The 24602-nt window shown below is 54.4% G+C and overlaps 3 protein-coding genes across 8 annotated transcripts; all 3 read right to left on the bottom strand.

Annotated features, from left to right (window-relative positions):
- Positions 1 to 5982: 5982 nt before the first annotated feature.
- FBLIM1 (filamin binding LIM protein 1) lies at positions 5983 to 16612 on the bottom strand. Its single transcript, XM_033519226.1, has 12 exons — positions 16343 to 16612; positions 15385 to 15602; positions 14871 to 15004; positions 14669 to 14780; positions 14410 to 14579; positions 14139 to 14317; positions 13940 to 14060; positions 12305 to 13657; positions 11661 to 11811; positions 10443 to 10661; positions 8742 to 9047; positions 5983 to 8181 (listed from the first exon to the last, which is right to left on the bottom strand). Exons 2-8 carry the CDS (start codon positions 15563 to 15565, stop codon positions 13544 to 13546), a joined length of 1011 nt encoding a protein of 336 aa, XP_033375117.1. The 5' UTR covers positions 15566 to 15602; positions 16343 to 16612; the 3' UTR covers positions 5983 to 8181; positions 8742 to 9047; positions 10443 to 10661; positions 11661 to 11811; positions 12305 to 13543.
- On the bottom strand, positions 16558 to 21381 carry TMEM82 (transmembrane protein 82). 5 transcript variants are annotated; one of them, XR_004500040.1, is made up of 8 exons: positions 21186 to 21366; positions 21042 to 21114; positions 20677 to 20851; positions 19604 to 20012; positions 18857 to 19044; positions 18515 to 18770; positions 18307 to 18389; positions 16558 to 16641 (listed from the first exon to the last, which is right to left on the bottom strand). XR_004500040.1 is itself a non-coding variant. In XM_015648094.3 (6 exons), exons 1-6 carry the CDS (start codon positions 21364 to 21366, stop codon positions 18705 to 18707), a joined length of 1092 nt encoding a protein of 363 aa, XP_015503580.1. In that variant the 5' UTR covers positions 21367 to 21381; the 3' UTR covers positions 18381 to 18704. The 5 variants fall into 5 exon arrangements, 1 of the variants encoding a protein (XP_015503580.1); XR_004500042.1 differs by having other exon boundaries at positions 18581 to 18770; XR_004500041.1 differs by lacking the exon at positions 16558 to 16641 and having other exon boundaries at positions 18117 to 18389.
- SLC25A34 (solute carrier family 25 member 34) lies at positions 21328 to 24578 on the bottom strand. Of its 2 annotated transcripts, XR_001524745.3 has the most exons (6): positions 23207 to 24578; positions 22629 to 22694; positions 22153 to 22305; positions 21931 to 22065; positions 21616 to 21839; positions 21328 to 21416 (listed from the first exon to the last, which is right to left on the bottom strand). XR_001524745.3 is itself a non-coding variant. In XM_015648089.3 (5 exons), the coding sequence occupies exons 1-5, from the start codon at positions 24290 to 24292 to the stop codon at positions 21675 to 21677; spliced, it is 1605 nt and encodes a 534-aa protein (XP_015503575.1). In that variant the 5' UTR covers positions 24293 to 24578; the 3' UTR covers positions 21610 to 21674. The 2 variants fall into 2 exon arrangements, 1 of the variants encoding a protein (XP_015503575.1); XM_015648089.3 differs by lacking the exon at positions 21328 to 21416 and having other exon boundaries at positions 21610 to 21839.
- Between the last annotated feature and the right edge of the window lie 24 nt (positions 24579 to 24602).

Raw genomic sequence — 24602 nt, 5'->3', positions numbered from 1 at the left:
AAACGGGGGGATGCGGGAATCGGGGTGGGGGATGTGGGAATCGGGATCGGGGGAAAATACTGGGGGGCTGCGAGAACCGGGAGCGGGAGTGTGAGAAACGGGGACGTGGGAGAATTAGGATTGTGGCAGTGGGAGACTCAGACACACGGGGGGGTTGTGAGACAACGGGGGGCTCTGAGAAGCGTATGGGGGGCTGTGAGGGTCATTACGGGGCTTTGAAGATTGTCATGGGGGGCTGTGGGAGATGGAACAGGCTGTGCAGAACTGTAATGAGGGGCTGTGAGGGTGGTGCTGGGGCTGGGAGCCTGACAGTGCTGGGGGAGCTGTAATGGGGGGCTGGGACAGAGCTGTAAGGGCACAGCTCCAAGGAGCCAGGGACCCCTGCTGACCCCCAAACCCCGTGAGGATCCGGGGCACAAACCACCCTCATCCCCCGGTGAGCACACACCCAGCCAGCGGCCGCTGGGCTGACAAATAAAAGAATTAACGGAGGTGCTGGCAGCGAGGGTCCCGCGCTGCCCGTGGCTCTGGGGTCTGTCCCGGCTCCGAAGGTCACAGCAGCAGGAACCCCGAGCGGGGAGCACCAAAGGCCCTGGGCTGCTCCAAGTGCTTCCCTCTGCCGAAACACGGGCGGTGTGTCACCCCGACACGCTTCCCTTCCTCCACCAAAGCACGATGGCCGTGTTGTCCTGCGGCACTTCCTCCAGCACAACAGAGACCACGCTGCCCTGAAAACCACAGACGAGAAACTCCCTCTGTGGGAAGCGTTCACCTCCTGCTCCCCCACCGGGCTTGGCACAGCTCATTAATTAACATGGAGTGAAGAAACTGCCCTTTGCCGGTATCACCTGTCTCTAGTTGCCTGACATGTCACACCCCAGCTGATAAAACACCTATTTCTATGTCCCAAGATGAAAATGCCTAGCCAGTTCTCACTGTGAGCATCCTGAGGTTGGAATAAAACACACAACCCACGAGTGTTGGTGTTTAAAGCCTCCACTGCTTTCACCACAGAGCAAACCCAGTATTTTCAGTAAAATATTTCAGTATTTTCCATGGCCAAAGTCTCCTGCTGTTTTGATATTGATCAAACCCATGTTTTTTATTTGTCAGAGCTGCCTTTTGCCACCCAGTCCAGCTGGACACCGTAACCTTCCGGCAACAAATCCACCTCACTACTGGTCAAAGTCACCAAGCTGTCTTAGCTTAACAAACATGCAAATCTCCCGATTTAATCAGATCTCTGACGCACGTGGACTCAATCTGCGGTGGCCCCAAGCCTTATCCCTGACTCCAGTAGCTGCAAGCCCATCCTTTGGCAGTCCCATGGCTCAGTTTCCCCAGTGATGATGGGCTCTGCTAAACTGGGATCTACTGATTAATTAAAAACCCCAACAACTCCTTGCACGCAAATCATCTATTATTTAAAACATGTGATGGAGCCACGTGCGCACAAGAAAATGCACTGCCAACACGTTCCACCGGCACTTCCAGTGTAGAACTGGCCTCAGCTTTTCATTTTACCTGCTGGGAAGCCCAAGGAACAGTTTGTACATGTCTCCACCTTTAATGGGCTCCCCATTTTAGAGAAGAAAAACCCAAACCAAAACTGTCAAAAAAATCAAACAACTTTTCCATGACAAATTCTCCCTCTCCGATGGAGTGCACTTGCTGCAATCCCAATTCCAGCTGTTCTTCCTCCTTGCTGGGGTGGTATCTCCGAGGGACACCAGGAAACCACAGCAGCTCCCAGGTTCTTCCAGGGAACCTCAGAGGGAGTCACTGCTGTCACCTGGCCATCCCACAGGAGCTGGGGCAGGGAGCTGTCGCAAACAAAGCCATCGATTCTGTTGACAGGAGAGGGTTGAGATGAGTGCCAGGAGGGCTCCCTTTACACAACAGCCAGCTGGAAGAGCACAAAGCTCAGCTGGTGACGCAAAACAAAGCTCTGGACCATCGTGATACTCTTCAAATGCTTTGCAGGGAAACTGTTCCTAATTGCAACTGCACCAGCAGTGCTGCTGTAACCAGATCCCCCCAGCTCAGGAGATTTTAAAGAACACAGACCCAGGCTGGAGATCAGAGCAGGTATAACCCTCCCCTCAGCAGGCCAGAGGGGCTGTGATGAAGGACCAACACCATCCCTGTGTCTGCAGAACAGAGGCACGTTTGTGCCAGCCCAGTGTCCTGCCATGAGTGACAGCGTGATGAGCACCCAGGGGCAAGACACAGATGCACTGCCCTGTGTGCTGCCCTTCCAGGGGACAAACAACTGAGGACAAGGGGACTTGAGCTGTTCTCCATGACCCAATGGCCCTTGGCCTTTGGGATACACACTGCAAGGAACAATTCAAATTACTCCTGGGAGGGTGTAGCTGAGAGCCCAGCTATCTCCAGACATCTCAGCCAACCCTGCAGTTAAAACATTTGGATGTTTCTTATCGGTGCTTGGAGAGGATTAAAGTGCCAGGCCATTTATTAGTGAAGGAGCAGGTTATAAACCCATCTCAGCTTGAACACCACGTTCATGTCAGGAAAAGCAAGGCAAGAACAGGACAGATCAAAAGAGAGCCATTAAAGGTGTGAGAAAATGGGGCTGCCATATAAGGAGCTAATAAAGTTAGCAGCTCTCCAGTTTGGAGGAGAAAAAAAAAGGGCAAGAGAAGCAGAAAACATCCTTAGGGTCCACACAACAGCCTCTCTCTGAGGAGGAAAAACCAATAACTCTAAGTGGGCAGACACAATGCTTCAAAAGGCAGGTTTATCCATTTAGAACACGGCGCCTTTTCCGAGCGGCAGAGCTGCCGTGCATCGCTGAGACTGCTCGCTGAACGCTTCAAAAAGGAAAGATTAGACACTGAGCAAGGACAGGGCTCCGTGTGCTCAGACCCTAACTCCCTACCCTCACATCTGGCTCAGCAACATCTGTGTGTCATGCTGGGAAAGGGGGACATGACACCTCTCCCTAGCTCCATCAGCCGGGATTCACGGGGATCTGAGCAGAAACAGAGGATTATCCCCACCACCAGCGCACAGCACAGGGGTTTTTTTACCTTTTTGTAAAAGAGCAGGAGGTTTCCCAGCAAAGAGCCCCAAGAAACACTCAGAGTGTTCCTTTGTTTGAGCCATCCAGCTCCAGCCACCATCTTGACAGGGTAAAATGTGTTTACGTGCCTTCCTTGCTCATTGATTGTATTTATTTAAAGAACACTATGACAGCTGAATATCAAATTCCCAGCTAGGCTTTTATCTCCTTTTTAAGCCAGCCTGAATTATTGGCCTAATTTTATAGCTTACCCATTCTGCTTTATGCTTGCTTTCTCCAACAAAGAATTGGTGCTGTTTGATATTTAGGTCCATTTGTTGCCAAGACAGAGGCTATCGGCTCAGGAGCTGAAAATACTTGGAGCACAGAGCCGGGTTCTGGAGCCTTAACCAACACAAAGCACAGGATTTATATTAATAAAGCTCTTGATTTTGGTTCTTTTTGAGGGTTAGTACTCCAAATCTTCCTGATGAGATGACTCTGTGCAGAAAACTCCCTTCATGTTTTTGAAATGCAGTATTTAGTAATTTATTTTCTGACACTCTTCCGTGTGGCGTTCCTATCCACAGTGCCAGGGAGGATACAGACACAGAGAGCTGTGTCTGCTCACCTCACAAGGGTTCTCCCCAAACACAGGGCTTTCATCACTACACAGGACTATGGCCTTCCAGGCTGCAAAAGATTACATTTTAAGGGAAAACCAAAGAAAACGAACATAAAAAAAGACAGTTCCATGTGATTGAATACCCAAACAGGACAACTGCAAAGGATATAAATCCCCTGGGACTGGTTAGATGACCAAATCCTATACTTCGCCATTTTTAACACCTAATTGTTGTATTAACTCTTCATCCAGATGTGATCTTTACCTGTGTGCAATGCCCAGGGGAAAAAGAAAAACCTCAGAAATGACACTGGAAATGTTACAGGACAAAGCTTTAGCACAGACCCCACAAACCTGCAAGCTACAGGCTGCTCTTCCCACGTTCCACACTGGATCGAGCAGCACACCCAGCACAAAATAAACACCAAGCCACCACCACCATCTGAGCTTTGGTTTCATTGAACACCATTTTGATACCACAGCAACATGAGGGTGTTTCAATGAAGAGGAGTGACCCCATGTCTATGGAGTTACCGCTCCTTCACTCCAGAGAAAGCACAAAGGAAATATTTGTGCATCAATACCTGCTGTGCTCCAAAGCCTCTCCTCCAACACCGCATGGGAGAAGTTTCTTGTCTGCCTTTGGCTTTTATTTTCACCTCTGCAGATCTCACAGCACAGCTTTTTAACTCTTTGAGCTAAAAGCAAAGCTTGAAAGACCGTGGTTTTCTCCTGTACAGAGGAGGAGTGGACGTTTGTGTCGCTTTTTGGCACTGGAAATTCAGGTTTTGTTTAGCTTGGAAATATCACGGATGTAGCTCAAGAAATTCTTCAGGGTGGTAAAAGTTCAGCACCATAAGGCAATTCTGTCATTCATCCTAAACTGCCAAAGGAAAGTAATTCAGAGTTCCAGAGGGTGTGCCAGCCCAAAAAACGTGGAATCATCCCAACAGGCAGCTTCTTGCTCCTCCGAACCTCCCTGCCAGCAAAGGCCTAAGAAGAGTACAAGGTGCATCTCCAAAGCAACACAGCCCTGATGAGGGAATAAAATCCAAATCCCTGTCCACACTGGCTTATTCCAAACAAGGCTTTAGGCACAGGAGCTACAGCCACTGTTCACACACCTACCACAGGGAGCAGGGTGTGAAATCTGGCCTCATCCCCACCCTGCACTTAATTTTAGCCAAAAAGAGGGATAAAGTCATAGCTGTGCTAGAAATCCCTGCAGCAACCAGTCAGTGAAATAATTTCTTGTAAGAGGAATCTCCAGGGCTGGGTCAGCCAGTGGCATCCATGGAATCCCGATGCAATTAAGGTTGGCTAAGGACCCCCAGCACTCCCTGTGCACTAATGACTGCGGGAAGCCGTGCCTCCAAGTCGTGTGTGACCTGGCAGAGACCAGCACCAGGTGCTTTTTGCTACCTTTGCAACACAACAAAAGAAATTACACCCAGTCAGGAAGCGTTTCCCTTCTTCCCAGCTTTGAGGAATGGAGTAATAAACCAGCTGCATCTTGCAGGAGCAAGTTCACATATAAAAAACCACGTAATTCAAGGGCACCCTGATCTTCATCAACACCATTTAAGATGTTCAGTGCTCCCTCCGACCTCCACTGGCTCTGCCTGAGCAAAACGAGGAGGAATAGACTATCCCACATAGGTCTGTAGGCTTGGAGGGAAAGGGGCCCCACAGTTTTGCTCCCTGGAGGCACCCGCTCTCCCCACCCCCTTTGTGTGTATTTTTTTAACGTGCCACACATCAGCACAATGCTGACAAGGGCTTTGTATGTTTTCTGCCTATGCAGCAGTTCAAGACACACAACTTTGGATTTTTTGAAAGGGACAGGGGGAGGGAGCTGCCCTTTGCTGTACTGTTTAATTGCTCTTCTACACAACCACAAGGAAGGGAAAAAGCACCAAGGTTTAAAAACAGGACCATTTTTAGTAGCCAAAAGGGTCAAACGCAGTCTTCTCACAAGATACAGTGGAGCTCAGAGTAAAACCTACCAGAGACAAGACAAAAAATTATAAATCACCAGGGTTTCTTCTCTGGAGTTGGATGTGACCCCAGAAAACAGCTCATCCATCCTCACTTGCTGCTGTTGCAGTCTCCACATTTGCACACCTGCCAATGCAGATTCCAGCACTGGAAAAAAAGGAGGGAAAGGTCTGGAAAGCTGGACTGTCAGTTTTTCCACCTGCCAGGAGCAGCTCAAGGAAGCCCAGGTGGCTGAGCTCCAAGGAGCAGCGAGCAGAGCACGCTAGCAGCCTTCTGGAGTTCCCATCTCACACGCACATGCGTGATATGGACAGCAAACAACTTCCTTCAAAAATAAGGATGACTAATCCACAGCAGCGCTGCTTTATTTATTTATTTTAAAAGCCACAAGGCAGAGCTTTTTCCAGAAGCATCAGCCTTTGTGAACCAGCAAGCAGTGGGAAGGGGAAGCCCTGGGACCCACTCCTACTCTGCAGACAGAAGTAACCACAGGAACACTGCGGGTTTGTGTAGCTTGTGTGTGACACATGCAGACGTGGCTGGAGCCTTGTCCCTCATGCCTCTGGCAAGGCCAGATTGCACTGCCTGGGTGATTCCTGGATCCCTGTGTGGTATGCAGCAATCCGCTGTGGAGAGGGGTTACATAAACAATACATTGTTTCCCTTGGAAATAAAAGAAAGAAACAAACAAAAACATCAACAAAAAACAACAGAGAAAAACAAGGCACGAAACAGCTTTAACCCATAAGTGCAGCATCCCCCCCGGGTGAGGGGATGTGCTGGGAAAAAACGGGGTGCAGAGATTTGGGGTCAAAGCAGAGCAGCTGAATGGCTCAGTGGGCCCAGTCCCCCCAGCAAGGTCACTCTGGCTCACAGGGACACACATCTGTGCTCAAAGCTGTGGTGGAACCGCAGTGGAGGCAGTGCTGCAGGAGGTCACTTAGGGACTGCAAAAAGGGAATGGATTAAAAAGAAAAAATAAATTAGAGAAAGAATCCATAAGCAGATGTTTACTGACATGCAGCAAATCCACAGCTCGGCTCTGGAAAGCTGCATGGTTGGAGGCACAACAGCCCAGTTCCCAGAACACAGCAAAATACTCTGCATCTACAGATTTAGGTAACAGCTTTTAGCCAGACCCACACTCCACCCCACCAAAAAAACACCAAACCAAATTTGTCATCTTTCTAAGCACTCAGAAATTGAGGTTTGCCACCAAGGTAATTTTGCATGGTGGCACCATTAAATACTTACCCACCTCACAGCCAAGGGCTGCACAATCTTAAATTTGTGAGTGTTTGCAAATGGTTTGGAAAGCTTTCCAAGGAAGGTGCTGTATGATTGTAAATCCTTCCCGTTATTAATAAAAGGGAGCTATTGTTTCAGCTCTAATCAAGCCTTGTTTCCAGCTGGGCAATTTTAAAACGCAATTCAAAACACACACAGGAAAAAAAAAAAAAAAAAGATCATGAGGAAGCTTCGGAAAAAAAAAAATCAAAAAACAACAGTGAAGGAGAAATGGGAGGGGGGAAGGAAAGTAAAAAATAATACGCCTGCTATTTAAAATGAATTCCGAGCAGGAGCATGCTGGGGCCGGGGGGGAATCCCCCCTCTCTCCGCCTGGGAAAGGTCACTTATGCCATCGGTGCCATGGCCACGCCGGAGCAGGGCTTCGGCGCTGCCAGCCCTGCCTCATCCATCTCCATCAGCGACAGCTCTGCTTTCCATTTATTCAGAAAAAAAAAAAATTTAAAAAATTTAAAAACCCACAAAGCCCCTCCAAGCTGCAAACACCTCCCAGCGCTCTGTTTTCAAGGCTGGGGGAACGGAGCAAGGGGGAGCGGCTTGGAATGAGGCTCCCAGCCAGGGAGAGGTGGCGCATCCTCCGCATCCTCCTCCTCCTCCTCCTCCCGGCGCTGCGGCAAAGACGCCGCAGTGGGGGCTCCCCGCCCCCGCGGAAACTTCTGGAATCAGCAGCCAAGCTGGAGAGAGGAGAGAAACCTTTACACCCGCAGAGGGGAGAGGGGAAAAAAAAACCAAACCCGTATAATAAAAGGGAGAGGATTGCACAAGGCCGGGGGAAAATAAGAGATCTCTGTAAAAGTGAAGCCCCCGAGCGGCTCTGGCAGCCCCGGCTCGGGTGGCGGTGCAGCTGCCTCGGCTCCAAACAAAACGCCCCAACAAAGCAGATTTTAAAAAAAAAAGAGAGAAAAAAAAATGGTGGTGTTTGTAGCGCTCGATGGTTGGGATAAAGGAGCTGATCCCTCCTCCTGGATGTACAGCAAAGCCGGCCATTGCAGCTCCATTTTACCTTTCTTTGTGCAATCAATTATCTGATCCGGACTACTCGGTTGCGTTTGCAGCTTCACTTACTGCGGTTTGGTTTTGTTGTGCTTTCTTTTTTCCTTTTCGTTTCTTTTTCATTGTTTGTTTTGATTTTGTGTTGGGTTTTTTTTTCCGGGGGTATTTTTTTTTTCCTCTTTTTCATTAAAAAATAATCCTTCCCAAATCTCCCAAGGAAAAATCTACATCTCTGTGGAACAAATAAAACATTCAGGCATAAACTTCCATCATGGACTGTAAAAAAAAATAAAATAAAAAATTTGTTGTTTTTTGGTATTTTTTCTTATTTTTACTTTTTGATGGCATTTTTTTCTCCTGCTTTTAGGATACATTGTAGTAGGAAACCAGTGGAGGAAAACAAAGGTAATATATCTATAAAATCAAAGATACATATGGGCCAAAGTTACAGTGATTATATATAATTAAGTTATAGTTTTTAGGTGTGTGGGCTTATTTTATATTTTAAGCAGTCCCTGGGAAAAGGTCATATATATTAAAACATTAAATATATAGCAATATTTATATATCTATATTTAATAAATATATACAATATATTCTACTGTAACCATAAAAATAGAAGAGCATCTATATGGGCCTAAATCTGCAATTCTATGGGGAAAAAGCAGTATTTTTAGGAATGTAGCTTTTAAGAAATAAAAGGCAATGTTGTAGCCTGTAACAATACAGTGATGCAGGAAAAAAGGGTAAGGCAACTTTAAAATAATATTTAAAACAAAAAAAGTGTGGTACCTTGGCTACAGCCTCCAACAACGAGAATGTGAATGTTACGGGATTTGGGTTTTTGTTTTTTTTTAATGGCATTACCACGTCTGATCACACCAATGTATGATTTTAATTAGGCGAATGGTGGGCAAGCTGTCGTGGGGAGCAGGCGAGCAGCGATGGTTTCTTCCCATACCACTCCGGCTCTGATGATAAATCAATCCTCGGGCTTTTTTTTTTTTTTTTTGGTTGGTTGGTTCGTTTCTTTCCTCCCTAAGCGCTTTTGGGGATTTTCCATATCGTGAGGAGACCGGGAGATGGCGGCTTCAACCCCTGCGAAGGAGAAAAGCGGTGTAAAAGCAAAGAATTAGGCATAAAACTACCCATCTTGGGGGTGCGCGTGGTGATGAGGGAGGGAGGGGTGGGGGGCGTGTGGAAAGCGCAATTCTGGGCCAAAACTCCTCAGCTGAGAGGGGAAAATAAAACAACAAACGTTTTAGGGGTAACACTGGGGGAGCAGGGGGAAGCTGAGGTGAGGGGGGAAGACTGGGGGCTCCGCCACGGCCGAATGAAAACGCGCACTTCTGGCGATTTTCACATCCTTTCGCAAAGGCGGCGAGGAGAAACCGGCAGGAGGGAGGGGAGATAAGAAGGTCAGGTTTCACCCGCAGCGCTTTCGCCGCCCGCCCGGAGGGGATTCACACAGGATCAGAGCCCCTCCGCCGTGCCCACGCCGCTCCGGCCCCGCACTCCTTCCCCCCGCTCTCCAGCCGCCGCCATTTTGTCGCCTCAGAGGCGCTCCCGCGGCCCCGCCGGGCGGCCATTTTGTGAAGCGAGCGCGGGGGGGCAGCGCCTGAGGAGCCGTGAGGGGCAGGCTCGGCCGGCGCCGGCTTTTGTCAGCCTCCACCCGCCTTTTCCTCCTCGTTTTATCTTTTTTTCTTCAGGAGCATCTTTTTCCTCACTAAACGCTTTGTCCTTAACTCCCCGTCTGGAGCCCGATCGCTTCAGAAAAAAAAAAACCAACAAAAAAACCCCACAAAAAAACCAAACCAAAAAACAAGCAAACCCCATACTCAGACGAAGCAATTCAATGAATGAGATTAAAGCATATTCCCCAGCTTGGCTGTGAGGAAAAATTTAGCCACATGGAGAATTTATGGATAAATTATTATATATATTTGTTCCCCATCCTTCTCAGTTTTTTTTTCCCCTAGTGATAAATCCCTGAGGTCAGTAATCCACCTTGACAAAGGGGATAACATCTTCGAAAAATATCCATGTCTTTATTTCAATAAAACACCTCACAGTGCTTTACTGGACATTCCAGCAAAATAAAGATATAACTTAAACCACTCAAAGCCAAATCTGGATGAAAATTGGTAATTTTCAGGAAATAGGGCTTCAGGATGCTGTAATCACTGATACGATGAGGAAAATCTGGGATATGAAATAGCAAAACCCCTTTCGCAGGTGTGTGCTATGTCTGTTTTCAGAAATAGGGTGGGTTGGGCATTTTATCCTTTATTTTCTGAAGGAGCCAGTATAGCACTCACAGCCTGGTAACGCGCTTGCGCAGTCACCTCATCCCTTCCCCTCATGCTATCAAAATCAATGTGTTTTAAAACTACATTGTAGCAGTGGGTGGTTCAGTTTTGCCAGGAAAATTGGGGGAAAAGGAGAATATTAGCATACAGACTTTTTTTTTTTTTTTAAAGATATATATCCCACCTGTGCTGCATGAGCTGGAGAAATCCAGGCTTGCGCTGTTCCTGTTATAGTCCCTGCTGGTTTTTGCCTCTCCCAGAATCAGCAGGACCAGACTGCTTTTCATTTAAGAAATATAATTTTTTTAGGCTGTGTCAAAGGAAGCTGCAGAAAATAGGTCTGAATGCTCTGTGGGGAAGAACAACGCTGCAGGGAGCTGGCTGGGATGCGACTGCCATTAACCTGGGATCCAAAGGAAAAATCCAGTTTTCCCTGAAGCTTTTTCTATCTTATTTGAGAAAAACCATCACCAGCACCCAACCTCACTCCCAGCACCTTTATCATCCCACTTCCCTTGCACCACACTACAAATCTTCCATTTTCCAAAGAAACCTGCAAAAAGGTTATTTTTTCCTTCAGCAACACTATAACCATTGATTTAAAGCCACTACAGCTGTGCCTGGCAGCTCCTTCTTCAATTTAAAACCTCTTTTTTAGAAACCAGGCAATCCTTTGAGCTGTAAAAAGATAACCCTAAGGCTTTTTATTTTTTTCCTGGGATGCACCATTGTATTCCTAGGAGCAAGCTGGCCTCACAGCCGAGCAAGGGATGGAGAGATCGGATGCCTTCGCTGGGAAAGCCTGAGGAAATTTCATACGCGGGCCGCACCCAGGCTGAAGTGAGGAAATATTTGCATTTGCTGCGCCTTGGAAGGCAGCCAGGTCCTTCCCGCTCCCCTCAGCCTGCCAAGAGGGATTGCAAGAGCTGACGGGCACATTGCAGCAGCCAAGGGAAGGGCTGGAGCCATTCTGAGCACTGCCATCCTCTCCGTCCTTTGGCACTGCCACAGGGACAAGAGGAGGGACTTGGAGTGGGTTTTACCCCTGGCTGGTCCCAGGGGGGCTCCACAAGGCCCCCCAAAATGTTCTTTTCCAGGGCAGGATGTGTGGTTGGTTTATTTTTGCAGAGCTGGGTGCTTGCAGAGGTGCTGGTGACAGGGTGAGGAGCCCAAGGACGGACAGGCTGAGCCATTGCAGCCGCTCGGGGTTTGCTCGGCAGCGGGACAGGATCCAGCTCCTGCAGGATCTCCTGCATGCGGCTCAAAATTCCCTCAGCTCCTCCCAAGGGAAAACACGAGGCTGTGCTTTCCAGGCAGAGCGATGCTCCCCACACCTTGGCTGGTAGTGCTTTTCCCTTCATCCGGGAAGAGGATGGTTTAAATGAACCTTTCTTTCTCTTACCTGTGTCTGTGTATCCCTGTCCCTTGGCACGCTCCACTCCTGAAAAATCACGCCAAATCTGACCTCACCACATATCCCTTCACCATGCTGCTAAACTCCCCAGCAGTGCCTTTCCTTTCTCCTTGCTTTCCAGGACCTTCTCCAAGGCTGCCTGTAAATAAAAGCATTTCCCTGGCTATCTCTTGCCAAAAATTCCACAGTCCCAGTGCTAACAGGGACTTCCATCCTGGAAAGCTCCAAGGGGGAAATACCCAACACTCCTTCCCACCATTCCTCTGGGGAAGGGTAGTGCAGCTTGCAAAAACACATCCAAAACACTGCTCAGCACTGCACTTCCATCCTCCCCAAAAACCCTGAGTGGAAAAATACCTGTACTAAAAAAAGCAAGCAGCCCTTTGCCCCCTGGGCCTTCTTTTTCATACTCCCTTTGGCCACTGCCACATCCTTTTACTTTTTTAGCATCATTTTTATGCCAGATTTTCCTCACAGCGCTAGGAGCTTTGGAAATTGATAGCTGACTTGGAGCACAGTAATTTCTTGGTATGGGACAAGGAGTTCCCACCCGACCAGACCCAAAGCCACCGATTTACGTGGCCGGAACAGACCACAGCTTATTTATAAATACATTTAAAACAAGTTATTACCTGATTGGTGGCCCGGAGATGCTCGTTAACCAACACTGAGTAACCAGCTTTGTAGACAGGGAAGAGTCATCAGGAAATAGTTATTGATGTGATTAATTAACCATCGTTAACCCCTTCACTCATAAACACAGCACATGCCAGAGATGTTGTACGTGATCCAGGAACAGCTGGTCTGGTGGTTGTTTTCTTTGTTTACAGCTCCCATTTTCCATCAGGAAAGCATTAAACATCATCTCACAGGCTCTTGCTATTTTCTGCTCTTGATTTGTGGCTTTTTAAACACTTTCGGTTAAAAAGAAAGTAAAATTTGCAATGCCCTTGCAAACAAACCCACTAAGCAGCAGCAACATCGGCTGTGCAGATGTTGGGCATGCAGAGAAATGCTCTCATTTCTGCTGCTTTGAGGCCTGGCCTGAGAGGAGATCAAAGAGCTTCCACTGGCAGAGCAATACAATCCCAGGTAACGTGCAGAAAGAGGGCTGTCCATCTTCCCCAGCGTCCCCGCCCTGCACCACGCTTTCAGCTGGAGTTCTGCTCCTGAAGGAGGAATTTGTGCTCCGCCTGCCCTCTGCCGGCTCCGGGATAGATAATCAACAAAAAAAAACCCCAAAGCACACCAAAACCCCTTTTATCAACACCACCAAACACGCCAGATCCCATATCCACCCCAAAAAACAACAGCATCTGCCACATCGCTACACCCTAAAACCAGCTGTTATGGACCCGAGTGACCCGACTCTTGCCACACCTACAAAATCCAAAACCACCTTTTCTTCCTTAGTTTTAAACTTGGATTTGACAGGTTTGGAATGCAGGGTGGATGAGAGGAATGAAAGTTTTTAAACTCGGGGTTTTATTTAACTGTGAGTAACTGAATCAGTGCCTGCTCTCCACAGAGAAAAACATTTCAGTGAAACCCCAAGGAAGCTTGAGAAGAAAGAAACACCACCTAAGAAAACCAAAACTGGCCTTGAAAAAGGAGTTTTACAAAAGAAATAAGGAGTAAACCTCTATTCCTCATTGCTGCTCTGTCAGAGCATTTTATATTCATTGTGAGTGCAGAGCTGTGCTGGGACACATCCACAAATCTCCACTGGCTCAGGGTCCTGGGGATATTTCAGCGCTGAAAACCCAGCTCTGCAGTAATTTTGGGGTGCACACAGGGTCAGCCATGGGGTGCAGCCCACTGGGGACACCCCCTTTCTGGCGCTCTGGAAGAGGCTGTTGAGCTGCAGGCTCTCAGCAGGATGACTCGTTGCGCCAGCGGAGGTGGCAGGACTTGCAGAGGAGGTGGTCATCCAGGGGGTAGCAGCTGTTCTCGGTCAGCTCCGGCGACAGGGGCATCCTGCAGCTCTAAGGGCAAGAGGGGAAAAGGAAGCCACCTTTTAGGGCTCCCTGTGTTGTGTTGTATCTTATTTTCCCTGCAAAACCCACCAACACTCCGAAAAAGCAACAAACTGCGTCAAAACCACTTCAGTGCAAAGCTGAAGTTCTCCACACACCATCATCATCACCACCCAATTTATTTATTCTCCCCATTACTGGTAAGATAAAGTGTGGGCTAAAACCCGTGTGCTGCCACCCCTGTGTCCGTGCTCAGTTAAGGCTCAGTGCCCGCAGCCCCTGGGGCTGTACCTCGCAGCAGTAGCAGCTCTCGTGGAAGCTGCGTCCCAGGCACTCGATCTTGTAGGTGTCCTCATCCTCGCAGGGGACTATGGGGCGCTCGCAGGCGCCGCACACCGCGGCGTGTTTCCTGCTGGGAGCACGGGGGAGCAGCGTGAGCCCCGCGGGTCAGGGATGAGCCAAGCCCAGCTCCCCGCCTGCAGACACACACCTGTAGAAGTCGGGCACGCAGTACACGTCACCCTGCTCGTCCACGGCAAAGCTCTCGCTGCCGATGGCCTGGCCGCAGGCGGCACAGGAGAAGCAGCTGGGGTGGTAGCCCTTGCCCAGGGCACGGACAATGCGCTCCGTGATCAGCCCCTGGCACTTGGCACATTTCTCCAGCGTGGCCTGGAATTTAGGGAACGCGTGCCGTGAGACACCAGCCCACGCCCCAAGGGATGTCCCAGGGGCGCTGGTTTTCCCTGAAGGAGGATGGGTACCTGGAAGCAGGTGTCACAGGTGGGACACCCCTCTCTCTGGAAGTAGCGCTGCCCAGCCAGGAGTCGGTGGCACGTGCGGCAGGTGAAGCAGTCGGGGTGGTATTGCTTCCGCATCGCCTCCACCGTCGGCTCCCGCGGCCCCAGCGCTTTGTGGCAGAAGGCACAGATGTCTGCAAGAAGCAGGGAGAGCGGCTGGGAGCTGTGTGCCTCAGTTTCCCTCAGTGGGGATGAGCCCCTGCACAGCTGGGTCTGCCCTTACCTCTGGAGCTGTCCCTCTCCGGGTACCCATTCGCATCCTGCCACTGCCACTTGCCTGCTTGCTCCTGGCAGAATGTGGGCTGCTTCAAGCCAGCAGGGAAGGTGGAAGGGGCCTGGCAAGTGGGGAAGGGCAAAGCCACGTTGGTTATACCTCTGCAGGTGGGGAAACTGAGGCACTGGGGGGACTGCACTCCTATGCTCACCTGGAGGGTGGCAGGTGCTGCCAGGTCCAGTTGCTGCAGTGCCAGACCCAGCACCTCCGTGGACAAGGGCTGAGGCACTTCAGAGAGAGGGAGGACTGGTGAGGATGAAGGTACCGGGGCCACTGGGTGGGTTTCTGCACCAACAGACAGATGTGGGGGCTTTAGGGGATCAACAGTGTCCAGTAACACCCCATGACAATAACACCCCATCACAATAACACCCCATGACAATAACGCCCCAGCAGCGCTTGCTGACCAGCCCCAAAAGCAAACGCCACCAAGGCAAGAGGAGACAAACAGCACTGATAAGTGCCCAGCAATGGAGAGCAAACACAGCCTGTCGACAGGAGCCGGATCCATGCTGGGATAGGTGCTGGGATTTGGGGAATAACCCCCCCCAAAATCCCCCCACATCCCCTTCCACACGCACATCCCTCAGCAAAGCATCTCCACAGCCTGCTCAGCCCCATCCTTCCACACTGCTTGCAGCCCCCCATGGACACCCATCCCTCACCTCCGTTGGGCAGTGTGGGGGGACACGGCAGGACCTGGGGCTGGTGGGTGCCGGGGACCTCGGCACCATCCGGCTGCAGCCCCCGCTGGGCTCTCTCCTTGGTGGCCACGTCCCTCCGCGGTGGCATGAGGGTGATGAAGATGGACGAAGCAATTCTCTTCTCTGCTTTCCCTGGCAACATTGCTGAAGCCGTGGAAGGGCCAGATCAGAGGCTGATTCTAGTGAAAATAAGAAAGAAAGAGAGTAAAACTTGCAGGCACACCGGCAGCTCCTGTTGCCCTTTGGCATCAACCTGACTCCCTCCTCCCGGAAGGGGAGAGGGAACGAGCGTCCCCATCCCACGTCACAGCAACAAATGGTCTCGTGCCTGGGAGGACACAGGGTACAGAGTCCTGGTGAGGCAGCAGCTAATATCTCCCATTTTCACACCTCTGTGACCAAATCCCACCTTTTCATTTGAATCCCATATATTTCCTCTTACTGCTCCCACTCACCTGGGATTAAACTCCCCACGGGCAGCAGGAAATATTCACCTTTCCTTTTAAAAAACAGGGCTGCAATAGGATTTTGCTTTTGCAACCCCTTTTTTGGGATCTTTCTGCAATCCCCATTCCCTCATTCCTTACCCCTGTTCCCCACCAATCACTTCCAGCCCTGCACATCCCACCCTTTTATTTTTCCAGGTGGGAAAACTGAGGTGTGGTGCTGTGAATGTGTCCCCAACACTGACACATCCCCTGAGCAGCAGCACAGGCAGGATGCACCCGACCCCGAGAAACCCTGCTCAGGAAGGAAAAGGGCTGTTTATCCAACTTCCCAAGGGGAAAAGCAGCTGGGGCGAAGTTTCCCCTCCCCAAATTGAATGGTTTGGAGGGAGGGAACCCTGAGGCTTTAGTCAGGGTGCTGTGTTGGTGAAGCAGGACTCATCTCTGAGGTGAATCGGCAGCTTGAAAAATACCTGTGTGATGAGTTCCTGCTCTTGTGTGGCTCTGCTCCCCCAAAATCCCACTCACGGGGGTCAGCACATCCTTTAGGGGCAGACAGGCTCCCCGAGATGGGGAAAAAGCTTCGCAGTGCTCCTGCCGGTGACTTCAGCCTCTGACTCAAGCAGGGAAGGGATAAAAGAGGAAAAAGAACCCCGAACTTGGCTCCCTCTTTCCCTCCCTCCCCGCTGGCTACCGGCGCTGCCGGCCTTTGCCCAGCTCCTCACCCGCTGGAGCCGCCGCTTTTCCTCCTCCCCAGCAGAGCTGTGCAAAACTGGGGGAAAAAGAAAAGAATAATGATAAAAAAAACCCAACCTATAAAAGAAAAGAAAATTCTCCGGGGTTAATGGGAACCATGTGCTCATCGCATTCCTCTTTGTGCCGGGGCTGACGGATCCCGGCGGCCCCGCGGCTGCACCCTGCAGATCCCCCCAGCCAGGGGGGCTGGCCGAGGCTCCAGGGGTGCATTAACGGGGGTCCCCCCTCCCCATGGAGCTCCCGTGGTTTGGGGTGGCTGAGGAACTCCCCTGGTTTCCCTAAAATATCCTGGGATGGGAGTTCAGGTGGGATTGATGGGGAAAGGGTCACTTATGGGGAGTGCTCACAACCCCCCAAACTGGGACAGGACACAGCCCTGGGGAGCTGCAGCTCAGCTCTGTCCCCTGAGCCAGGCACCTCTCAGAGGCTGCCCAAGGAAAAAGGGGTGGGGGTACACAACACTCGGTGTCCCTTCTCCCCACACCCCGAGTGGTCCCACTGTCCTCTTGTCCCTCAGCTGGGGGGTGGCCTTGCAGCCCCCCCAGCGTCCCCTGTGACCCACCGTGCACCCCACAGCTCCCTGTCCCCTACCTGGCAGCACCCTGTCCCCTACGGGGCGGTGGTCCCACCGTGTCCCCCTGCCTGGGAGAGTCCCCAATTCCCTCCTTGGGGTGGCTCCCGGTCCCCTTGTCTCATCCCAGAATGACTGCGGTCCTTATCCCATCACCTGGGGGGTCCCGTGTCCCATACTGGGTGTCCCCTGTCCCCTCTGGGGGGGTCCCAGCCCCATATCTGGGGTGGTCCCTACCTGGGGGTGGCTCCCGTCCCCTACCTGGGGGGTTCGTACCTTGCGGGTGAGGTTCCCTGTCCGGGTGGGCGGTGTCGCCTGGCCGGAGGTGGCCCCGCAGCCCCTCGGGGGGTGACCTTGTCCCTGTCCCCTACCTGGGGAGCCGCTGCGGGTCCCTCCGTGCACTCCGCGGGCGCGGCGAGGGCAGCGGGAAGGCAGAACCGCCCGGCATCACCGCCCCTTCCTCCCTCCTCCTCCTCCTCTTCCACCTCCCTTCCTCCTCCCCCCGCCTGCCCCACAGCCCCGGGCGGAGGAAGAGGGGGGCACATGTCCTTAGGGTGCCCCATTCACCCCCGACTGCCCCACGCTCCCCAAAGTGCTCCAAGGGTGCCCCAAGACCCTGTGGGTGCTCTGGGATCACCCCCTGAGAGCCCCACACACCCCAAGGGGTGCCCTGTGAGCCCCCCACTCACCCCCGGGTGCCTGTGTACCCCGATACAGCCCTGAACCTCCGTACACCCCCAGGATAACCCCTGTCCTCCCATACAGCCCCACTTACCCCCATACAGCTCCAGCCCCAAAATCCCCTACACTCCTGTGCACCCCCAGGACACCCAGGTGCCCCCCTAGAGCCCCAGCATGCCCCATAAACCCCTCCCGGTGCCCCAAACCTCCCCAGACCCCCTCCTGCTCCCCCTCTGCACCGGGGATCCATCCCCAGAACCCCCCTTCCCCAAACTGCACCCCACCTTCACAGGGCCTGTTGCCCCCTGGCACAGCTCAGTGGGCTGCAGCCCGGGGGAAACTGAGGCACAGGGGCATGTCCCAGCCAGAGTCGCCCCACTCTGTGCCTCAGTTTCCCTTCCCAAAGTGGAATTTTGGAATTTTACCCACCTCCCTCAAAAAGCTGCGCCGCCACCATCCCAAGTGCCTTTCCAGCACAATGGGACCCCAGCTTGCTCTGCCCATGGATTTCGCTGGAAAAAAATTTATTTTCTGAGATTTATAACCCGCTGAAGGCCTCTGGCAGTGTGGCCTTGCAGCCAGCAAGGATGGGACATCCATCAGCATCCCGCAATTCCACTGGGACCAGAGAACAAACCCCAGTAGTGCTGCAGCCTCACGGGGTCCCCCCAAAAACCAGGGCAACGTGAGTCTTCCCTCCGACCTCCTCTACCCCGTGGATGGGGTCGGATGCCTTCCAGAAGCCCTTTTTCCCTTAGTCCCCACGGGGGATGTGTGATGGGGGGTTCTGGGGGTGCCACCCCGAGTTTCTGGTCACACCCTGCAGCTCATCGGGACTCCTGCTGCGACCTGGAGCCCGACAGAGCGTCCGAGCGAGGCTGCTGGGCAAAATCCTGCGGGGGACGGAAAGAGACGCTGAGAGGGCTCCCAGCGTGGGCTTCACCCCCGTGTCGTGGCAGGGAGGGGTCCCCCCTCTCACCTGCCTCCAGCAGGAGTCCAGCAGCACCCCGGAGCGGAGCAGGCACCAGAGCTCCCCCAGCAGAGACACCAAGACGTGCAGGATGTCGATCCATCGGCCCACGGTGAGGAGGAGGATGAAGAGGCCGCCCATCCTCACCAGCACGGTCCGGAACACCGGCCCCCTGCCCGTGCTCTGCCGGGACTCCTCTGCGAGGACACGGCGTTGGGGAGCTGCTGTGGGGACACCGGCACCTCCACAGCCCCACAGTGGGGACACCAGCCTGGGGTGGCTTCATGTATGGCTCCTGTAGCCCCTACACACCTCCAGGACATCCTGTGTACCCCCTAAACAGCCCCAGGCACCCCATGTACCCCCAGGACATCCTGTGTACCCCCTAAACAGCCCCAGACACCCCATGTACCCCCTAAACAGCCCCATGTACCCCATGTACCCCCTATACACCCCCAGTCCCCTCTATGTACACCTGTGATATATCTACACACATACACCCCCTACAGACCCCCCGGACACCCCATAAATCCCCAGGATGTACCACATACCCCATCACAGACCCCCAGAACGCCCCATATGGGCCCTATACAGCCCTAGCAGGTACTGTACATACCCCTATACAGCCTAAGGACACCCTGTGTACCCCTGCACACTCCCAGGACCCCCCGTCTGTCCCTGCACAGCCCCAGGTGACCTCCAGCACGCTCCAGGTGTGTCCCGCACACCCCACCACAGCCCCAGAACCCCGCTCACCCTGCATGTACACCACCAGCAGGGTGTAGCAGATGGTCAGCGGGGTCCAGAAGCGCACGGCCTCGCCCGTGGAGAGGAAGTCGCGGTTGATGAGCTCCACGGCCGCCAGGTCGGCCACGGCGAAGGTGAGCCCCAGGGCGGTGCGCAGCAGGCGGGGGATGCCGTGGCCCGAGGCCAGCAGCAGGATGCACACCCCGCAGTAGCGAGCCCGGCTGTGCAGCTCGTACAAGGTGCAGACGTGCCGGGCCAGGCGCCGCGAGTGCAGCGCCAGCAGCGCCGCCAGCCCCGCCGCCAGCAGCAGGTTCCAGCTGCGGTGAGGAGCCCCCTCCAGCAGGAAACTGAGGCCGCACGACACCCCGCAGCCCAGAGAGTACTGGCACAGCACGTACAGCTGGCTGCTGTGGGTGCCCTGCAAAGCAACGGGGGCTTCATGGAATCGCTGAGCTTGGAAAAGACCTCCGAGGTCAATGAGCCCAACCATTCCCCCAGCACTGCCGTGTTCTCCTCCAAACACGTCCCCAAGTGCCTCATCTTAACACTGGTTGAGCCCTTCCCAGGACGGTGACTCCAGTTCTGCCCTAGGCAGCCTGTGCCAGTGCCTGAGCACGCTTTCCATGAAGGATTTTCCCCAATATCCACCCTAAACCTCCCCTGGCCCAGCCTGAGGCTGTTCCCTCTCCTCCTGTCCCTGTTCCCTGGGAGCAGAGCCTGACCCCCCTGGCTGTCCCCTCCTGTCAGGGAGTTGTGCAGAGCCAGAAATTCCCCCTGAGCCTCCTTTGCTCCAGCCTGAGCCCCTTTCCAGCTCCCTCAGCCTCTCCTGGGGCTCCAGACCCTTCCCAGCTCCATCCCCATCTCTGGACACACTCCAGCCCCTCGGTGTCCCCTCCAAGGAGAACCCAGAAGTGCCCCAGGACTGGAGGAGTCCCAGCAGTGCCAGCACAGGGGACAGGCAGTGCCCCGGGCCTGTGCCCCTCCATCATCCCCCGTGAGTGCCGAACAAACCCCAAATTTCCCAGCTCCATCCACAGACATCACACCCGTGCCGTGCCTCAGTTTCCCCTATGCCACCTCACCTTGCCGAGGGAGAGGATGGTGGAGACGGCGCGCAGGGAGAACTCCAGCACCACCAGCGCAGCCACTCGGGAGCCCACCAGGGCCAGCACAGCGCTCAGCACCAGCACATGCAGCGGCTCCAGCAGCGGCCGCTGCCTCGCGATCGCCTCCTTCTCTGCCTGCCTCTCCGGGTTGCTGCGGACAGCGGAGGGGGAATGCTGAGCCAGGGGCGATGGCACCCGAAATGGGGTGACACGCCTTGGTGACATCCCCCTCTGTGCCCTGCAGCAGCGGCCACAGCTCCTGCCCCGGTGCCGAGAGCCAAAACCCACCAGCAGCTCCCAAAACCAACCTCCCCCCCAGGACACAGAGGGCTGCTGCTTACTTCACGCACTGGATGTAGAGATAAACCTTTAGGAGGCTGCAGAGCACCGAGACGGCGCAGGCACCCACCAGCCCTGCGGGGAAAGGCAGCTGTGGGTCACTGGTGTCCCCTGGGCTGTCCCCAGGCCACCCTCGGGGGACTCACCTTGCAGGAGCGCATCCAGCAGTGCCCAGCCCCACGCCAGCCCCGGCAGCGCTGGGAGATGGGAGCCCAAGGAAAACATTTTCGATGGAGAGAAGCCACAGCGTAGCCAGGCCCCGGCTCCAAGGTCCGCGGGGCGGAGGCGGGGAGCGCCCCTCCACCCCCGCCCCGGCTGGTAAATCATTATTGGGCCAATCCAGGGCAGCTAAAGGCCCGGCCAGAGATGAGCTTCAACTGCCCCGTGGAGGTGAAAATTAGAAGAGGAATAAGATACACATGGAGGCGCTCAGGGATCATCAGCACCTGTAACCTTCCCCCATCCCAGTACCAGAGCCATTCTCCTCTCCACCCTGAGGCAGCGCAGCATTTCGGGTCCTGCCCCTTGATCTGCACCACCCCAAAGACCCCAAGACAACACCAAAAATAGAAAAACCTCTTTATTAACATCGGTGTTGGTGGTGGCAGAAGTCTGTCCTGCAGCCCTGGGGGCTGCTAGTGCTGAACCATGTTCCTGAGCTTGTCCCAGAAGAAGAGGCTGAGGACGGTGTGGGGGCCGAGGCGGAGGTAGACGGCGCCGATGCCCTTGTACAAGCCCAGCAGCCCCTCTTTGCTGGAGATTTGCAGAATACAATCCAAAAAACCTCGGTAGAGCTTGCCCTGGGAAGAGAGGAGCCAGCCGTGCAACCCAGCTGGATGCGATCCAGGGAGAAGCCGTGCGTCCCCTTCGCCGTATCCGGAATGGCCTTACCGTGCCATCGGCGTCCACCGGCTGGTTGTAGAGACGGGTGCTGATCACGTCAAAAGGTGTCATTGTCACCGCCACAGCCACACCGCTCACCATGCCCCCCGCCAGCACGGCCGCCCAGCTGCCCTTCCTGAACCACTGCGGGAAGCGCCGGCATCAGCTCTTCCCAACAATAAAAGGGACACGGATCCGCTGGCGGCCGGATCCGGCACATTTCCCGCTCACCTGGCGCTCACAAACCCAGTCCTTGGCGGAGGCGAAGGTGGCGAGCTGCACGGCCGAGCCCACGGCCACGCGGGGCACGGCCCCCGTCACCCCCCGCCACAGACCCACCACCCCGTGCTGCTGGTAGATGCTCTTGAAAGCACCGGAGATGCTCTGGGGAAGAGAGGAAATGGGGAAAAATGGGAATGGAACATCCCACCCGGCCAGAACTTCCCACCCCTGTCGGTCATTGGTGACACGAAGCCACCGTTGGCTTTGGAGAGATCTCAGGGGGTCTGGATTCTCCGGATTCGGTATCAGCCCCACGTGCCTGTCACACCCCCTCTGTTCTCACAGTTATTTATAGCATCATTACGGGGCCGAGCGGCCAAACAACAGCTTTAAATTCCTGCTGACCAAAATAGCATCTGGGCCGTGCACAGACAAGGCGCCACCAGATCCTCTGTGTGCCCCAGCCCACCCCTGTCCCCACTCACCTCATGGTTGTGCTGGTGGCCCACGGCCATGGCCGACACGGTCTGGGCTTGGAGGTGGGTCTTGACCTTGGGGGGGACAATGCCAGGTGACAAAACCCTCCAATGCCCCGCTGGGACTGGCTGTGGTCCCCCTCATCTTCTTCTCAGCAGATTTTGAGGGGAAGTTTCAGCCCCTCTGACAGACGTTACCAAGCGGTAACTCCAGACTTTGAATCCCATCTCTTTTACCCCTCTCACCCAGGGCAAAGGGACCCTGCAAACACCCACTGCTGGAGCTCTGTGACCTCAAAAAAACAGGGAAACCCTCTAAAATGGGAGGGGGGAAACCCCCGCGGTTTCTTTTCGGGTAATTTCCTTATGGAGAAGTTATCTGCTGGTTTTCTGAGGGGGATTTGTGGGAGAAAGCAGGGGGAGAGCGTGCACAGCGCTTTTGGTGGGGGGTGAAGCAAAGCAGGGGAAGAGAGAATGCACCAAGCCAGTGTTTATAGGATGCAGACAAGATGCCGAAGCTTTTGGGGTGGTCCCCAAAACACCCCTCCCCACACACCCCACAGCCTTTGGGGCGGAGCAGCACTCACCAGGTACGCGGGGCTGCCCACGATGGCTCCCACCGCCCCGGCCACGGCCCCGGCGGCCACGGTCCCGCCGGGATACCCGGTCCAGCCGGCGTCCTCGGCGTGCGAATAGCAGTAGAAGCGGACGCCGTTCATGAGCCCCTGGTAGAGCAGCCCGGCCGCCAGCCCCTTCTGCAGCCCCCGCAGCCCGTCCGCCCGGCACACGGCCACGGCCGCCCGCAGCACCCCGCGGTACGGCCGGGGGTACGAGCCCGGGGGCTGCAGCTCGCCCTGCAGCTGCAGCCGCGTCTTTACCACCTCCAGCGGGTTGGTGAGGAAGCAGGCCAAGCACCCGGCCGTGGCCCCCAGCACCAGGTCGGTGGCCGGGGGCACCCCCCCGGCCGGGGGGCTGTTTTGGGGGGCGTACGGGAATTCCTGCAAGGAGTCGGAAGGGCAGAGGGTCCCCGCCGCCATCCGGCACCTGCCCGCGGGGGTGGTCCCAGGCTCCACCTTCCCGAGCAACCGCAGGGAAAAAAAATCCGGGGGCAGCGAGAGCGAGCGAGCGCCACCTCCTGCAAACCGACCCCCCTGTCCCCAATCCAGCCCCCAATTTGGGGAAGGGATGTGGGGCAAAGGTCGGGCCCGGGGATGCGTGTCCGGCCCCGCCGCCACCGGCGCGGCCCCGCAGCCGCGTCCAGCCGGGCCCGGCCTCACGTGATGGGGCTGCCCCGGCGCAAATAGGGAAAAGCAGGGAAAAAAAAAAAAGGCGGGATAAAATCGAAACTGAAAGGAGGGAGAAGGATTTTGGGGAGCACACGCACTCAACCCCCGGCCCCGGCCAGCCTGGGGAGGAGGATGAGGACTGGGAAACTCGCTGCGCTTGTGGCCACGGTGCGGGGGGGACTCGCCAGGGGTCCCGCCCGCCTCTCCCGGTGCTTTAAAACCGGAGCTTCCCGCGGAAAAATGCTGCGGAGGGCGGGGGACGTCGGTGTCCCGCCCTGGATTCCCATTTGTAGAGCTGTGCAGGGACCCTCCGGGACCCGGTTCACCCCACGGCCGAGGCACTCCGGTGGTCACTGAGGGGCAGGACCTGGGAAGCGCTCCCCGCATCCCAAACTCCTCCCCTGCCAGGGGCTGTCCCAGTCCCAGTATCCCCCAACACTTCCGTTTTGGTGTCACAAGTCCAGGAGGGATTATGGGGACAGTGGGTGACGCTGGGGGCTGGCCCCATGGATGTTCCTTACTTGTCCAGACTAGACTGGATCTCCTGGATCCTGGGATCAGAAGTCTGTGTCCTGATGCGCAGTTCCCGGTTGAAGCCACGAACGTGTCCCAACGCAGGGTTAACGCTGCTGGGGTTCAGGGAGGAGCTGGAGGTGCACATCCTCTTCTCTTCCCATCCAAATACCCCCTTTCCCTG

Source organism: Parus major, chromosome 21 (assembly GCF_001522545.3).
Source record: "Parus major isolate Abel chromosome 21, Parus_major1.1, whole genome shotgun sequence".
Lineage (NCBI taxonomy): Eukaryota > Metazoa > Chordata > Aves > Passeriformes > Paridae > Parus > Parus major.
The sequence above is the reverse complement of the archived record's forward strand: the minus strand, read 5'-3'. Positions and strand labels throughout refer to the sequence as shown.